The sequence below is a fragment of the Salvelinus fontinalis genome, chromosome 1, assembly GCF_029448725.1.
Source record: "Salvelinus fontinalis isolate EN_2023a chromosome 1, ASM2944872v1, whole genome shotgun sequence".
Lineage (NCBI taxonomy): Eukaryota > Metazoa > Chordata > Actinopteri > Salmoniformes > Salmonidae > Salvelinus > Salvelinus fontinalis.
This window is the reverse complement of record NC_074665.1, coordinates 84,603,606-84,620,242: the sequence shown is the minus strand read 5'-3', so window position 1 is coordinate 84,620,242 and position 16,637 is coordinate 84,603,606. Positions and strand designations below refer to the sequence as shown.

The following is a 16,637-nucleotide window of genomic DNA, read 5'->3' as shown; positions in this document are numbered from 1 at the left end:
TGTCCCCAGCACAAGGTGCACCTTTGTAATGATCAGTTTCTTGATATGCCACACCTGTCAGGTGGATGGATTATCTTGACAACAGAGAAATTCCCATTAACAGGGACGTAAACAAATGTGTGCACAGCATTTGAGAGAAATAGCTTTTTGTGAGTATGGAACTTTTACGGGATCTTTTATTTTAGCTCATGAAACATGCAACCAACACTTTACCTGTTGCATTTATATTTTTGTTCAGTGTATAATAATATTAGCCATAATAATGTTCAATTTCCAGCCGGAGGCTACAGTTACATCCAAGCAGTGCTTCAGTAGTCAAGACATATGGCATCGTAACATCACAAATAAGCTATTATGTATCTGGATCAGACAATACATCTTATCTCGCTCCCTAGTGAGACATAACACTTTCTATTTAAGGGGCCAAGATATGAATAAAAAGGTACTTTTTTGTTAAACAGACCAGTTCTGACTGTGTTCTAGCTTGACATAAATCTTCTCAGAGCTCGTCACATTTCTGCAACCCTATGCACTGGTTTAGAGCGGCAGCTATGTCATTTGGGGTTTTTACTTCCACAACAATGCTATAAAGAGGGGCTCTGCTTTGGCTGTGATGCTGTGATATTGTATTCTTGTCAGCCAGTGTACAACAGCACCCTATGGATACCTGAGACGAGAATCTAGAATTCAAACATCAACGAAGTGAATCAATGGCTATGTCAACAGATTGGCCCCTTTAAGCAATATTGATCACATAATACGTTGTTTATCTTATTGTAAGGCAGTGGTTGCAAGATTCAAGAGAAGAGATGCATCATACTGTTCATAGGCCAGGTACTGTAGCCAGTGCAGCTCAGACCAGACGAAGCCATTTGTCACAGTCTGCTAATCTGTTTACCTAGTAAGACACAACTTCCCCTCTTAGCTCCCCTTGGGAGCAGCAGCCTGTCTCTGGGGCAGTAACACCACAGAGAGATCCTGGAATCCAGGCTCAGTATTTTATGCCCACTTGGTGTCCAAGCTATCCCTCCTCTTCATCGGCCGTATGTATAAAGCCTCTCATTTCCCCTCTTCAGGGGCCGTATGTATAAAGCCTCTCATTTCCCCTCTTCAGGGGCCGTATGTATAAAGCCTCTCATTTCCCCTCTTCAGGGGCCGTATGTATAAAGCCTCTCATTTCCCCTCTTCAGGGGCCGTATGTATAAAGCCTCTCATTTCCTCTCTTCAGGGGACGTATGTATAAAGCCTCTAATTTCCCCTCTTCAAGGGCCGTATGTATAAAGCCTCTAATTTCCCCTCTTCAGGGGCCGTATGTATAAAGCCTCTCATTTCCCCTCTTCAGGGGCCGTATGTGTGAAGCCTCTCATTTCCCCTCTTCAGGGGACATATGTATAAAGCCTCTCATTTCCCCTCTTCAGGGGCCGTATGTATAAAGCCTCTCATTTCCCCTCTTCAGGGGCCGTATGTATGAAGCCTCTCATTTCCCCTCTTCAGGGGCCGTATGTGTGAAGCCTCTCATTTCCCCTCTTCAGGGGACATATGTATAAAGCCTCTCATTTCCCCTCTTCAGGGGACATATGTATAAAGCATCTCAGAGTAGGATTGCTGATCATATACTGCCAACATCACGAAAGAAATAAAAATAAATAGGAATGCAAGGCTTCATCGTAGTTTTTTTTTACAGAAATGTTTGGTGATTGACTAGGAATGCCTTGGAGACCACTGGTCTAAAGCATCACCATAAAGGGCTCTCTACCACTCTAATGCCAGAAAAATGAACACAGCGGCCATCAGAGTGGTTCTTCAAACTCAAAAACAGACTAGACCGGATCAGACACCCCTCAAACACCTCCAGACCTCTCCTCTGACACCCACAGACACCGCCATACACCCTTCAAACACCCCCCAGACAACCCCAGACACCCCTCAGAAACCCTTCAGACACCCCTCAGACCCCCCTCAGACCCCCCCAGACACCCCTCAGACCCCCCCAGACACCCCTCAGACACCCCTCAGACACTCCTCAAAAACACCCCAGACACCTCTCAGACACACTGTCACCCCAGACCACCACTCAGACACCCCTCAGACACACCCAGACATCTCCAGACCACCCCTCAGAAACCCCTCAGACCCCCCTCAAACACTCCCAGACCCCCCTCAGACAACCCTCAGACACCCCAGACCACCACTTAGACACCCCCCAGACACACTCAGACACCCCTCAAAAACCCTTCAGACACCCCTCAGACCCCCCCAGACACCCTTCAGACCCCCCCAGACCCCCCTCAGACACCCCTCAGACACTCCTCAAAAACACCCCAGACACCTCTCAGACACACTCAGTCACCCCAGACCACCACTCAGACACCCCTCAGACATCTCCAGACCACCCCTCAGACACACCCAGACACCCTTCAGACCCCCCCAGACCCCCCTCAGACATCCCCAGACACCCCTAAGACACCTCCAGACCACCCATCAGACACCTTCAGACACTCCCAGACACCCCCAGACACCCCTCAGACCACCATCAGACACCCCTCAGCCAGCCATGTCTATGAAGCAACATCCTACCCTCCCATAGCCTTCAATACTCTTCCACCTCTATTTTTAAAGTCAGGGCATTTCCATGGCAACTCAGAGATGAGTTGCAGGAATCACTGATTGGTTGCTGGTGGGTTTTTTTTGGGGGGGGGGGTGGGGGTCTGGCCGCAAAGTCTGGATTTTGAAAAAATGTAATAGGAAGAAAAATAAATCATCCCTGCCAAACTGAAACACACTCTCTGAAAACATCAAACCGGCAATTGAAATAACAATGGACAAATGACAGTTGTGGAGTGTGTGTTCTCCTTTAGGCTACTCTCAATAATCATTCCACAGTTCACAGGATCAGCTTAAGCTGCCTCAATGTAAATAGTGAATAACCCGTCAATCACTGATTATCAGCATACATACATGCTGATGGTATGTGTTCTCCTGTATGACAACCATAGACATGCAAATTCAAAAGTCTACATTTACATAATTATTTACGTACATCACCACATGTTTATACACATCACTGGTCTCAACTGGAATTATTAATTCAAATCCTATAAATAATGGATGATGAGTCTCTTTGGGCCTAAATTGTTGTTTACGAATATGAGACATATGTGACAACTGAGAACACAGAGGGAGACACACACATACACACAGGCACACATACAGATGTAGGATCATAATTTGATCCCCCTGTTGCATGATAATTTTCCTGCAATGCAGGGAATGTAAAACTTGTAGTGTATTTCAGGTTTAAAACGTTTTCTGAAGTTTGTAATTTTCACTTTAAAAAGTCACACTTGATTTTCCCTTGCTAAAAATGTATCAATCCTTACAACCATGTTGTCACGCCCTGGCCTTAGTATTCTTTGTTTTCGTTATTATTTTAGTTAGGTCAGGGTGTGACATGGGGAATGTTTGTGTTTTGTTGGTTTTGGGTGTTTTTATGGTAAAGGGGTTGTTGGGTATAGTATATGGGTTTGTGTTGAGTACATGTGTCTAGTGTTGTCTATGTATGTTTAGTTGTCTAGGAGAGTCTATGGTTACCTGAATGAGTTCCCAAATAGAGACAGCTGATTTCGGTTGTCTCTGATTGGGAGCCTTATTTAGGGTAGCCATAGGCTTTCATTGGTTGTGAGTAGTTGTCTATGTCAGAACGTTTGTAGCCTGTGTATGTGCACGACGTTTATTAGCTTCACGATCTTTTGTTAGTTTGTATTAAGTGTTTCGTGTTTATTTTTCGTCATCTTTAAAATAAAAGAAGATGGCTTATTTTCCAAATGCTGCGTTTTGGTCCGTCAATCCGCCACACGATCGTGACAGAACTACTCACCATTACAGGACCAAGCGGCATGGAAAGCGGCAACAGGACCTACCTACACAGGATTCGTGGACATGGGAGGAGATACTGGATGGTAGGGGGCCGTGGGTACAACCGGGAGAATATCGCCTTCCTCGTGAAGAGCTGGAGGCAGCTAAAGCCGAGAGGAGGCGATATGAGGAGGCAGCACGGAGACAAGGCTGGAAACCCGTGAGTACAACCCAAACATTTCTTGGGGGGGGCCTTAAAGGGAGTGTGGCGAAGTCAGGTAGGAAACCTGCGCCTACTCCCTGTACTTACCGTGGAGAACGAGAGTACGGGCAGACACCGTGTTACGCAGTAGAGCGCACGGTGTCTCCTGTATGCGTGCATAGCCCGGTTCGGTACATTTCAGCTCCACGTATCGGCCGGGCTAGACTGAGCGTTGAGCCGTATGTCATGAAGCCGGCCCAACGCATCTGGTCACCAGTGCGTCTCCTCGGGCCGGCGTACATGGCACCAGCCTTACGCATGGTGTCCCCAGAGTCCTGTGCGTCCTGTTGCTGCTCCCCGCACTAGCCCTGAGATGCGTGTCCCCAGCCCGGTGCCACCAGTCTGAGGGACGCACCAGGCCTACAGTGCGCCTCAGCCGGCAGGAGTCTGCCGTCTGCACAGCGATGACTGAACTGCCCGTCTGCCAAGCGCCATCTGAGCCATCCGTCTCCCCAGCGCCATCTGAGCCATCCGTCTCCCCAGCGCCATCTGAGCCATCCGTCTCCCCAGCGCCATCTGAGCCATCCGTCTGCCATGAGCCTGCAAAGCCGCCCGTCTGCCATGAGCCTGCAAAGCCGCCCGTCTGCCATGAGCCTACTGAGCCGTCCGCCAGACAGGAGCCTACTGAGCCGTCCGCCAGACAGGAGCCTACTGAGCCCTCCGCCAGACAGGAGCCTACTGAGCCCTCCGCCAGACAGGATCTGCCAGAGCCGCCAACCAGACAGGATCTGCCAGAGCCGCCAACCAGACAGGATCTGCCAGAGCCGCCAACCAGACAGGATCTGCCAGAGCCGCCAACCAGACAGGATCTGCCAGAGCCGCCAACCAGACAGGATCTGCCAGAGCCGCCAACCAGACAGGATCTGCCAGAGCCGCCAACCAGACAGGATCTGCCAGAGCCGCCAACCAGACAGGATCTGCCAGAGCCGCCAACCAGACAGGATCTGCCAGAGCCGCCAGCCAGCCATGAGCAGCCAGAGCCGCCAGCCAGCCATGAGCAGCCAGAGCCGCCAGCCAGCCATGAGCAGCCAGAGCCGCCAGCCAGCCATGAGCAGCCAGAGCCGCCAGCCAGCCATGAGCAGCCAGATCCGTCAGCCAGCCATGAGCAGCCAGATCCGTCAGCCAGCCATGAGCAGCCAGATCCGTCAGCCAGCCATGAGCAGCCAGATCCGTCAGCCAGCCATGAGCAGCCAGATCCGTCAGCCAGCCATGAGCAGCCAGATCCGTCAGCCAGCCATGAGCAGCCAGATCCGTCAGCCAGCCATGAGCAGCCAGATCCGTCAGCCAGCCATGAGCAGCCAGATCCGTCAGCCAGCCATGAGCAGCCAGATCCGTCAGCCAGCCATGAGCAGCCAGATCCGTCAGCCAGCCATGAGCAGCCAGATCCGTCAGCCAGCCATGAGCAGCCAGATCCGTCAGCCAGCCATGAGCAGCCAGATCCGTCAGCCAGCCATGAGCAGCCAGATCCGTCAGCCAGCCATGAGCAGCCAGATCCGTCAGCCAGCCATGAGCAGCCAGATCCGTCAGCCAGCCATGGGCCGTCCCTCAGTCCGGAGCTGCAGTCCCTCAGTCCGGAGCTGCAGTCCCTCAGTCCGGAGCTGCAGTCCCTCAGTCCGGAGCTGCAGTCCCTCAGTCCGGAGCTGCAGTCCCTCAGTCCGGAGCTGCAGTCCCTCAGTCCGGAGCTGCAGTCCCTCAGTCCGGAGCTGCAGTCCCTCAGTCCGGAGCTGCCGTCCCTCAGTCCGGAGCTGCCGTCCCTCAGTCCGGAGCTGCCGTCCCTCAGTCCGGAGCTGCCGTCCCTCAGTCCGGAGCTGCCGTCCCTCAGTCCGGAGCTGCCGTCCCTCAGTCCGGAGCTGCCGTCCCTCAGTCCGGAGCTGCCGTCCCTCAGTCCGGAGCTGCCGTCCCTCAGTCCGGAGCTGCCGTCCCTCAGTCCGGAGCTGCCGTCCCTCAGTCCGGAGCTGCCGTCCCTCAGTCCGGAGCTGCCCCTGACCCTGGTACTGCCCCTGACCCTGGTACTGCCCCTGACCCTGGTACTGCCCCTGACCCTGGTACTGCCCCTGACCCTGGTACTGCCCCTGACCCTGGTACTGCCCCTGACCCTGGTACTGCCCCTTACCCTGGTACTGCCCCTTAGTCCGGAGCCTCCCCTTAGTCCGGAACTGCCCCTTAATGCAATGGGGTTAATGTGGAGGGGGGTCATTTGGAGGAAGCCTAGGAGGTGGTTAGGGACTGTGGTGACGTGGGGACCACAACCAGAGCCGGAGCCGCCACCGTGGATGGAAGCCCACCCAGACCCTCCCCTAGACTGTGTAATGGTGCGCCCGGAGTTCGCACCTTAAGGGGGGGGTTATGTCACGCCCTGGCCTTAGTATTCTTTGTTTTCGTTATTATTTTAGTTAGGTCAGGGTGTGACATGGGGAATGTTTGAGTTTTGTTGGTTTTGGGTGTTTTTATGGTAAAGGGGTTGTTGGGTATAGTATATGGGTTTGTGTTGAGTACATGTGTCTAGTGTTGTCTATGTATGTTTAGTTGTCTAGGAGAGTCTATGGTTACCTGAATGAGTTCCCAATTAGAGACAGCTGATTTTGGTTGTCTCTGATTGGGAGCCTTATTTAGGGTAGCCATAGGCTTTCATTGGTTGTGAGTAGTTGTCTATGTCAGAACGTTTGTAGCCTGTGTATGTGCACGACGTTTATTAGCTTCACGATCGTTTGTTGTTTTGTTAGTTTGTATTAAGTGTTTCGTGTTTATTTTTCGTCATCTTTAAAATAAAAGAAGATAGCTTATTTTCCAAATGCTGCGTTTTGGTCCGTCAATCCGCCACACGATCGTGACACATGTCCATTAATTATAATCTACATGATAATTCACATTTCTTGTTGTTGGATGATTATTTTCCTGTTTTAGCAAACCCGACACAAATTAAGGTTCTTCATCTATACACACACACGCACATGCACACACACACATACAGAGGGAGAAGAAAGAGAGAAGCGACCTCTGCCAGTGTGTGTGGGGTTTCTGTGTGTGTGTGTGTGTACGTTCGTGTGTGGAATGTAGGTAGGTGATGATTTTTGTAGAGCTGTGACATATTCTGTAATCTCTGTTTGTCATCTGAGCAAGAATGTCAGACATTTTTAAATATCTTGTAAACAGACACATGTAACATAACTGGTATCGTAGCATGTCAACAGACTGTGGGATGCCACAACCAACGGGGAACTTTGTTCTGGTGGGTGGATTTTTCCATCACTGATCATTTGGACATCACAATTTCACTGGTGTTTGCATCTTTCTCATTCGGAAGGGGAGGGGACATTTGACCCATAGACTTGCAGCAAAAGGGGGGTGGAGCTACCCCCCTCTTTCATCAGTCGTTGTAGTATATTTTCTAACACGTCTCCCCCCAGAACTCGAGCTTCTGACCCAACTAGATTTTAGTTCTGGGTTTCTAGATTATACTTTTTTAATAACACCTCCAAACTTTTCATGATGTTTAAAGTCACTTTCACCCACTACAGCTCTTAAATGGCACTAGATGTTGACTCAGTCTTGGCGTGCTTCTTAAATGGCACCCTATTTCCTTAATACTGCACTCCTTTTGGCCAGAGCCTTGGAACCAGTCTTTGGTCTAAAGCAGTGACATTTCAGGCTCACCCCAAGACTGAGTCAACATCTATTGCCATTTATTAAGAGCTGTAGTGGGAGAAAGTGACTTTAAACATCATCATGAAAAGTTCCATGTAAAGTGTAGATGCCCCAAGGGTCTTGGCTGCTATTTGCATTAGTTGAGGTCATTTTAGTGTTAAGAGCTTTCGTGGTTGGAGGTCACTTTCAGGCATTTATTTCAGACTTTCACTCTGACATGATGTGTCTGAGCAGAATGTAGAAAGTATAACTTTTTCTTGTCCTTTCTCTTGAATGTAGTGTTAGTATGACTCTGGGTATGTCCCAAATGGTACCCTATTCCTTATATAGTGCACTACTTTTCACACAACTCTAGTCAAATGACTATGCAGGGGATATGGTGCCATTTGGGACACACTCTTACTGTATGACCCATGTACTGGTTCAAGGAACCATTTAGCCACCAGAGAGAAGATTGTGGCTGTCAGTGTGTGTGTGTGTGCCTGTGTGCCTGTCTGTCTCTGTGTCTGTGTGTCTGTGTGTGTGTGTGTGTGAGAGAGAGACTGTCGGTGTTAGCAGCTGCATCCTCTGGCCCTGTGTGATCCACTAGAGAAACCCAATAGGAGAAGAGACTCATTAACACTCATTAACTGGATAGAGAGAGAGAGAGAGATCGCCCTAGTTCAAACACTCCTTTGTTGCTGCACAGAACCAGAAATATGTCACTTTCTCTTTGGAAGAGCGGGGAAAGAGTGCCGTCTAAACCATAGAGTGCATCTTGTTGGACGACTTGAAGGTAGTTTAGCAGCCTCTGCCGCTATTTCAGTGTGGTGTGGGTGAAGCACACCTCTGTTTCATGCAGTGCACCAGAACAGTACTTCCACTGTTGGGAGAAATGGCAGTGCAAGTTCATATATGTTAATTGCATGTAAATAAAGGTTGCTTCACTAGCACACCCACAACAGACACAATCATGGCCTCAGATTCACAGGTGGAGTACTTCTGTCAGGAGGGGAGCAGCTCCAATACTTTATAGAGATATCTGAAACACAGTTCCCAAAATGGCTACACAGTATTCATCAAAGCATAGGCTATCCAATCATTTCAGATATTTCAGAAAAGCTGAATAGGATTGTTTTGATGCTTCTCGGTTAACGTAACGTGTCTTAAGATTTCATAACTAAAAGCATTGTATTTGGGCCAAATCATTCAATAAACCTTAAACCTCAACTAAATCTTGTAATAAATAATGTGGAAATTAAGCAAGTTCAGGTGACTAAACTGCTTGGAATAACCCTGGATTGTAACTGTCATGGTAAAAAATGTTGATACGACAGTAGCTAAGATGGGGAGAAGTCTGTCCATAATAAAGTGCTGCTCTGCCTTCTTAACAGCACTATTAACAAGGCAGGTCCTACAGGTCCTAGTTTTGTCTCACCTGGACTACTGTTCAGTCGTGTGGTCAGGTGCTACAAAGGGGGAAAACTTGCAATTGGCTCAGAACAGGGCAGTATGGCTGGCACTTGGATGTACACAGAGAGCTAATATTAATAATATGCATGTCAATCTCTCCTGGCTGAAAGTGGAGGAGAAATTGACTTCATCACTACTTGTTTTTGTAAGAAGTGTAGACATGCTGAATGTACTGAGCTGTCTGTTTTAACTACTAGCACACAGCTCAGACACCCATACATACCTCATAAGACGTGCCACCAGAGGTCTCTTCACAATCCAAGTCCAGAACAGACTATGGGAGGCGCACAGTACTACATAGAGCCATGGAACTATATTCCACATTTCTTTAAAGTTGTGGTTTCTTTAACATTGTGGTTTCTTTAACATTGTGGTTTCTTTAAAGTTGTGGTTTCTTTAAAGTTGTGGTTTCTTAACGTTGTGGTTTCTTAACGTTGTGGTTTCTTAACGTTGTGGTTTCTTTAACGTTGTGGTTTCTTTAACGTTGTGGTTTCTTAACGTTGTGGTTTCTTAACGTTGTGGTTTCTTAACGTTGTGGTTTCTTAACGTTGTGGTTTCTTTAAAGTTGTGGTTTCTTTAAAGTTGTGGTTTCTTAACGTTCTGGTTTCTTTAACGTTGTGGTTTCTTAACGTTGTGGTTTCTTAACGTTGTGGTTTCTTAACGTTGTGGTTTCTTAACGTTGTGGTTTCTTAACGTTGTGGTTTCTTAACGTTGTGGTTTCTTAACGTTGTGGTTTCTTAACGTTGTGGTTTCTTAACGTTGTGGTTTCTTAACGTTGTGGTTTCTTAACGTTGTGGTTTCTTAACGTTGTGGTTTCTTAACGTTGTGGTTTCTTAACGTTGTGGTTTCTTTAAAGTTGTGGTTTCTTAATGTTGTGGTTTCGTAATGTTGTGGTTTCGTAATGTTGTGGTTTCTTAACGTTGTGGTTTCTTAACGTTGTGGTTTCTTAACGTTGTGGTTTCTTAACGTTGTGGTTTCTTAACGTTGTGGTTTCTTAATGTTGTGGTTTCTTTAAAGTTGTGGTTTCTTAACGTTGTGGATTCTTAACGTTGTGGTTTCTTAACGTTGTGGTTTCTTAACGTTGTGGTTTCTTAACGTTGTGGTTTCTTAACGTTGTGGTTTCTTTAAAGTTGTGGTCTCTTAACGTTGTGGTTTCTTAACGTTATGGTTTCTTTAAAGTTGTGGTTTCTTTAACGTTGTGGTTTCTTTAACGTTGTGGTTTCTTTAACGTTGTGGTTTCTTTAACGTTGTGGTTTCTTTAACGTTGTGGTTTCTTTAACGTTGTGGTTTCTTAACGTTGTGGTTTCTTTAAAGTTGTGGTTTCTTTAAAGTTGTGGTTAGTTAAACGTTGTGGTTTCTTAACGTTGTGGTTTCTTAACGTTGTGGTTTCTTAACGTTGTGGTTTCTTTAAAGTTGTGGTTTCTTAACGTTATGGTTTCTTTAAAGTTGTGGTCTCTTAACGTTGTGGTATCTTAAAGTTGTGGTATCTTAACGTTGTGGTTTCTTTAAAGTTGTGGTTTCTTAACATTGTGGTTTCTTAACATTGTGGTTTCTTAACATTGTGGTTTCTTAACATTGTGGTTTCTTAACATTGTGGTTTCTTAACATTGTGGTTTCTTAACATTGTGGTATCTTAAAGTTGTGGTTTCTTAAAGTTGTGGTTTCTTAACGTTGTGGTTTCTTAACGTTGTGGTTTCTTAACGTTGTGGTTTCTTTAAAGTTGTGGTTTCTTTAACGTTGTGGTTTCTTTAACGTTGTGGTTTCTTTAACGTTGTGGTTTCTTAAAAGTTGTGGTTTCTTTAACGTTGTGGTTTCTTAACGTTGTGGTTTCTTAACGTTATGGTTTCTTTAAAGTTGTGGTTTCTTAACGTTATGGTTTCTTAACGTTGTGGTTTCTTAACGTTGTGGTTTCTTAAGGTTGGGTTTCTTAACGTTATGGTTTCTTAACGTTATGGTTTCTTAACGTTATGGTTTCTTTAAAGTTGTGGTTTCTTAACGTTGTGGTTTCTTAACATTGCGGTTTCTTAACGTTGCGGTTTCTTAACGTTGCGGTTTCTTAACGTTGCGGTTTCTTAACGTTGCGGTTCCTTAACGTTATGGTTTCTTAACGTTGCGGTTTCTTAACGTTGCGGTTTCTTAACGTTGCGGTTTCTTAACGTTGCGGTTCCTTAACGTTGCGGTTCCTTAACGTTGCGGTTTCTTAGAGTTGCGGTTTCTTAGAGTTGCGGTTTCTTAGAGTTGTGGTTTCTTAGTTGTGGTTTCTTTAAAGTTGTGGTTTCTTAATGTTGTGGTTCTTTAATGTTGAGGTTCATATGAATCTAAAAAGGAAAAATAATATAAACTCGTAATCCTTCTTGTCGCATCTCTCATGCCTTGATGTTTCCTGTTGAATTGGTGTGAATGTGAAGTTAGACTGTATATCTGTTGTGTTGGTGTGAATGTGAATGTGATGTTAGGCTGTATATCTGTTGTGTTGGTGTGAATTTTTTATTTATTTTACCGTTATTTTACCAGGTAAGTTGACTGAGAACACGTTCTCATTTGCAGCAGCGACCTGGGGAATAGTTACAGGGGAGAGGAGGGGGATGAATGAGCCAATTGTAAACTGGGGATTATTAGGTGGCCATGATGGTTTGAGGGCCAGATTGGGAATTTAGCCAGGACACCGGGGTTAACACCCCTACTCTTACGATAAGTGCCATGGGATCTTTAATGACCTCAGAGTCAGGACACCCGTTTAACGTCCCATCCGAAAGACGGCACCCTACACAGGGCAGTGTCCCCAATCACTGCCCTGGGACATTGGGATATTTTTTAGACAAGAGGAAAGAGTGCCTCCTACTGGCCCTCCAACACCACTTCCAGCAGCATCTGGTCTCCCATCCAGGGACTGACCAGGACCAACCCTGCTTAGCTTCAGAAGCAAGCCAGCAGTGGTATGCAGGGTGGTTTGCTGCTGGCCATGGGAATGTGATGTTAGGCTGTATATCTGTTGTGTTGGTGTGAATGTGGTGTTAGACTGTATATCTGTTGTGTTGGTGTGAATGTGATGTTAGACTGTATATCTGTTGTGTTGGTGTGAATGTGATGTTAGACTGTATATCTGTTGTGTTGGTGTGAATGTGATGTTAGGCTGTATATCTGTTGTGTTGGTGTGAATGTGATGTTAGACTGTATATCTGTTGTGTTGGTGTGAATGTGATGTTAGACTGTATATCTGTTGTGTTGGTGTGAATGTGAAGTTAGACTGTATATCTGTTGTGTTGGTGTGAATGGCCAGGGAATGTGATGTTAGGCTGTATATCTGTTGTGTTGGTGTGAATGTGGTGTTAGACTGTATATCTGTTGTGTTGGTGTGAATGTGATGTTAGACTGTATATCTGCTGTCTTGGTGTGAATGGCCAGGGAATGTGATGTTAGACTGTATATCTGTTGTGTTGGTGTGAATGTGATGTTAGACTGTATATCTGCTGTCTTGGTGTGAATGTGATGTTAGACTGTATATCTGTTGTGTTGGTGTGAATGTGATGTTAGACTGTATATCTGTTGTGTTGGTGTGAATGTGATGTTAGACTGTATATCTGTTGTGTTGGTGTGAATGTGATGTTAGACTGTATATCTGTTGTGTTGGTGTGAATGTGATGTTAGACTGTATATCTGTTGTGTTGGTGTGAATGTGATGTTAGACTGTATATCTGCTGTCTTGGTGTGAATGGCCAGGGAATGTGATGTTAGACTGTATATCTGTTGTGTTGGTGTGAATGTGATGTTAGACTGTATATCTGCTGTCTTGGTGTGAATGTGATGTTAGACTGTATATCTGTTGTGTTGGTGTGAATGTGAAGTTAGACTGTATATCTGTTGTGTTGGTGTGAATGGCCAGGGAATGTGATGTTAGGCTGTATATCTGTTGTGTTGGTGTGAATGTGGTGTTAGACTGTATATCTGTTGTGTTGGTGTGAATGTGATGTTAGACTGTATATCTGCTGTCTTGGTGTGAATGGCCAGGGAATGTGATGTTAGACTGTATATCTGTTGTGTTGGTGTGAATGTGATGTTAGACTGTATATCTGCTGTCTTGGTGTGAATGTGATGTTAGACTGTATATCTGTTGTGTTGGTGTGAATGTGATGTTAGACTGTATATCTGTTGTGTTGGTGTGAATGTGATGTTAGACTGTATATCTGTTGTGTTGGTGTGAATGTGATGTTAGACTGTATATCTGTTGTGTTGGTGTGAATGTGATGTTAGACTGTATATCTGTTGTGTTGGTGTGAATGTGATGTTAGACTGTATATCTGCTGTCTTGGTGTGAATGGCCAGGGAATGTGATGTTAGACTGTATATCTGTTGTGTTGGTGTGAATGTGATGTTAGACTGTATATCTGCTGTCTTGGTGTGAATGTGATGTTAGACTGTATATCTGTTGTGTTGGTGTGCATGTGATGTTAGACTGTATATCTGTTGTGTTGGTGTGAATGTGAAGTTAGACTGTATATCTGTTGTGTTGGTGTGAATGGCCAGGGAATGTGATGTTAGGCTGTATATCTGTTGTGTTGGTGTGAATGTGGTGTTAGACTGTATATCTGTTGTGTTGGTGTGAATGGCCAGGGAATGTGATGTTAGACTGTATATCTGTTGTGTTGGTGTGAATGTGATGTTAGACTGTATATCTGTTGTGTTGGTGTGAATGTGATGTTGGTGTGAATGTGAAGTTAGAGTGTATATCTGTTGTGTTGGTGTGAATGTGATGTTAGACTGTATATCTGTTGTGTTGGTGTGAATGTGATGTTAGGCTGTATATCTGTTGTGTTGGTGTGAATGTGATGTTAGACTGTATATCTGTTGTGTTGGTGTGAATGTGATGTTAGACTGTATATCTGTTGTGTTGGTGTGAATGTGATGTTAGACTGTATATCTGTTGTGTTGGTGTGAATGTGATGTTAGACTGTTTATCGGTTGTGTTGGTGTGCATGTGATGTTAGACTGTATATCTGTTGTGTTGGTGTGAATGTGATGTTAGACTGTATATCTGTTGTGTTGGTGTGAATGTGATGTTAGACTGTATATCTGTTGTGTTGGTGTGAATGTGAAGTTAGACTGTATATCTGTTGTGTTGGTGTGAATGGCCAGGGAATGTGATGTTAGGCTGTATATCTGTTGTGTTGGTGTGAATGTGATGTTAGACTGTATTTCTGTTGTGTTGGTGTGAATGTGATGTTAGACTGTTTATCGGTTGTGTTGGTGTGAATGTGATGTTAGACTGTATATCTGTTGTGTTGGTGTGAATGTGATGTTAGACTGTATATCTGTTGTGTTGGTGTGAATGTGATGTTAGACTGTATATCTGTTGTGTTGGTGTGAATGCGATGTTAGACTGTATATCTGTTGTGTTGGTGTGCATGTGATGTTAGACTGTATATCTGTTGTGTTGGTGTGAATGCTGTGTTAGTCTGTATATATGTTGTGTTGGTGTGAATGTGATGTTAGGCTGTATATCTGTTGTGTTGGTGTGAATGTGATGTTAGACTGTATATCTGTTGTGTTGGTGTGAATGTGATGTTAGACTGTATATCTGTTGTGTTGGTGTGAATGTTCCTACATCATATTTTAATTAATGAATTCATTCAGTGTAATATGAAGTGCTACCCACTTTTGTTGTATGGGACATACAGTATGTCTCCAGTTTTAAACATAATTTATTTATATGGAAACATTCCATGCTCTTTTCATTTGCTTTTATTTGTCTTCACTGCTCGAATAAGCATGAATTTATATATATAGAGAGAGACGCTTCACAACAATTTTTTTTTTTACAAAATCAGTGAACAGAACACACACACACATTAATTCACTTCTTCAGGCTGGGCACTCTTGTTCATCCGATCTAGATGAGTAATGACTATGCCAACTAAATCTCCCATCCTAATTCCTACATTTCAAATTGACGGCAATGTACACCACCATAATCTCCTGACCAAGACCCACGTGTCTGATTAAACTACACTCTGGGAGCATAATATACCAGAGGGCAGATGCCTAATGTGAACCATACTGTATACCATACCTCAACCTTTTCTCTTTGGTTTAATAGCAATGTATAATTGTAAGGTTTTCCCTTTACTTTTGGTATTTAAGATAATGTGGCTATAAAATTGCCAATGTGCATTAATGTGCATTATCCATTTTTATTTTAAGTTGATCTGCCTCATTTGGCCCGTTTATGCTTGGCGGGGGAAGACTGTTTATTTATTTACTAAAAATCATCTAAAGTGGGAAAGAGTAGAGAGAAGCTGCCATGTGAGAAATCTCAGATTCTGGCTCTGGACCAGGGTGCAGAGGAGGACTCAGTGAGGAGGATGAAAGACGCTGTAGTGAACAGTAGGTGAAAAGAGGAAAGAAAGATACTGTACAGGCACCCTGTTTCAGAGGAGGATTCAGTGAGGAGAGTGTACAGTAGACACCCTGTTTCAGAGGAGGATTCAGTGAGGAGAGTAAACAGTAGACATCCTGTTTCAGAGGAGGATTCAGTGACGACAGTAAACAGTAGGTATCATGTTTCAGAGGAGGATTCAGTAAGGACAGTCAACTGTAAGCATCCTGTTTCAGAAGAGGATTCAGTGATTCAGTGAGGACAGTAAACAGTAGACATCCTGTTTCGGAAGAGGATTCAGTGACGACAGTAAACAGTAGACATCCTGTTTCAGAGGAGGATTCAGTGAGGACAGTAAACAGTAGACATCCTGTTTCAGAGGAGGATTCAGTGAGGACAGTAAACAGTAGACATCCTGTTTCAGAGGAGGATTCAGTGAGGACAGTAAACAGTAGACATCCTGTTTCAGAGGAGGATTCAGTGAGGACAGTAAACAGTAGACATCCTGTTTCAGAGGAGGATTCAGTGACGACAGTAAACAGTAGGCACATTGTTTCAGAAGAGGATTCAGTGACGACAGTAAACAGTAGGGACATTGTTTCAGAAGAGGATTCAGTGACGACAGTAAACAGTAGGTGCAGTGAGGATATAAAGAGGAAAGATTTAGCACAGATACCATTAGGCATCCACTTCTTTTACAAACCAAAATAAAGTTTTCAGTTTCAGAAGATTTCTCAGTATGAGGATTCTGCCATTTATAGTAGCAGGGGAGTATTAAAGGGTTAGTGCCAGATTAGGCAAATAAGTAATTGCACTAACACTAGTTAGCAATGGCTCCAGAAACGACCTTCACCTTTCACTAGTCACTGGTCACTAGTCACTATTCAGCAGTCACTAGTCACTATTCAGCAGTCACTAGTCAGTATTCAGTAGTCACTAGTAACTAGTCAGAATTTAGTAGTCATTAGTTAGTAGTCAGTAGTTAGTAGTGAATCTTGTAGTGAATGGTGTGCCTGTTGAACAAGTTGAGGAGACTAAACTACTTGGCGT

General features: G+C 44.8%; 1 protein-coding gene across 1 annotated transcript; it reads left to right on the top strand.

The window, feature by feature from the left end:
* Positions 1 to 1,463: 1,463 nt before the first annotated feature.
* Positions 1,464 to 2,462, top strand: LOC129860774 (cell surface glycoprotein 1-like). The gene is made up of 2 exons (XM_055931537.1): positions 1,464 to 1,499; positions 1,878 to 2,462. The coding sequence occupies exons 1-2, from the start codon at positions 1,464 to 1,466 to the stop codon at positions 2,460 to 2,462; spliced, it is 621 nt and encodes a 206-aa protein (XP_055787512.1).
* The last annotated feature ends 14,175 nt before the right edge of the window (positions 2,463 to 16,637 follow it).

Bases quoted from the DNA above. Each gene is read 5' to 3' on its own strand.
- LOC129860774 (XM_055931537.1), top strand. From the start codon at position 1,464: ATGTATGAAGCCTCTCATTTCCCCTCTTCAGGGGCC. The intron at 1,500-1,877 runs GTATGTGTGAAG...TGACACCCACAG, and splicing joins ATTTCCCCTCTTCAGGGGCC to ACACCGCCATACACCCTTCA.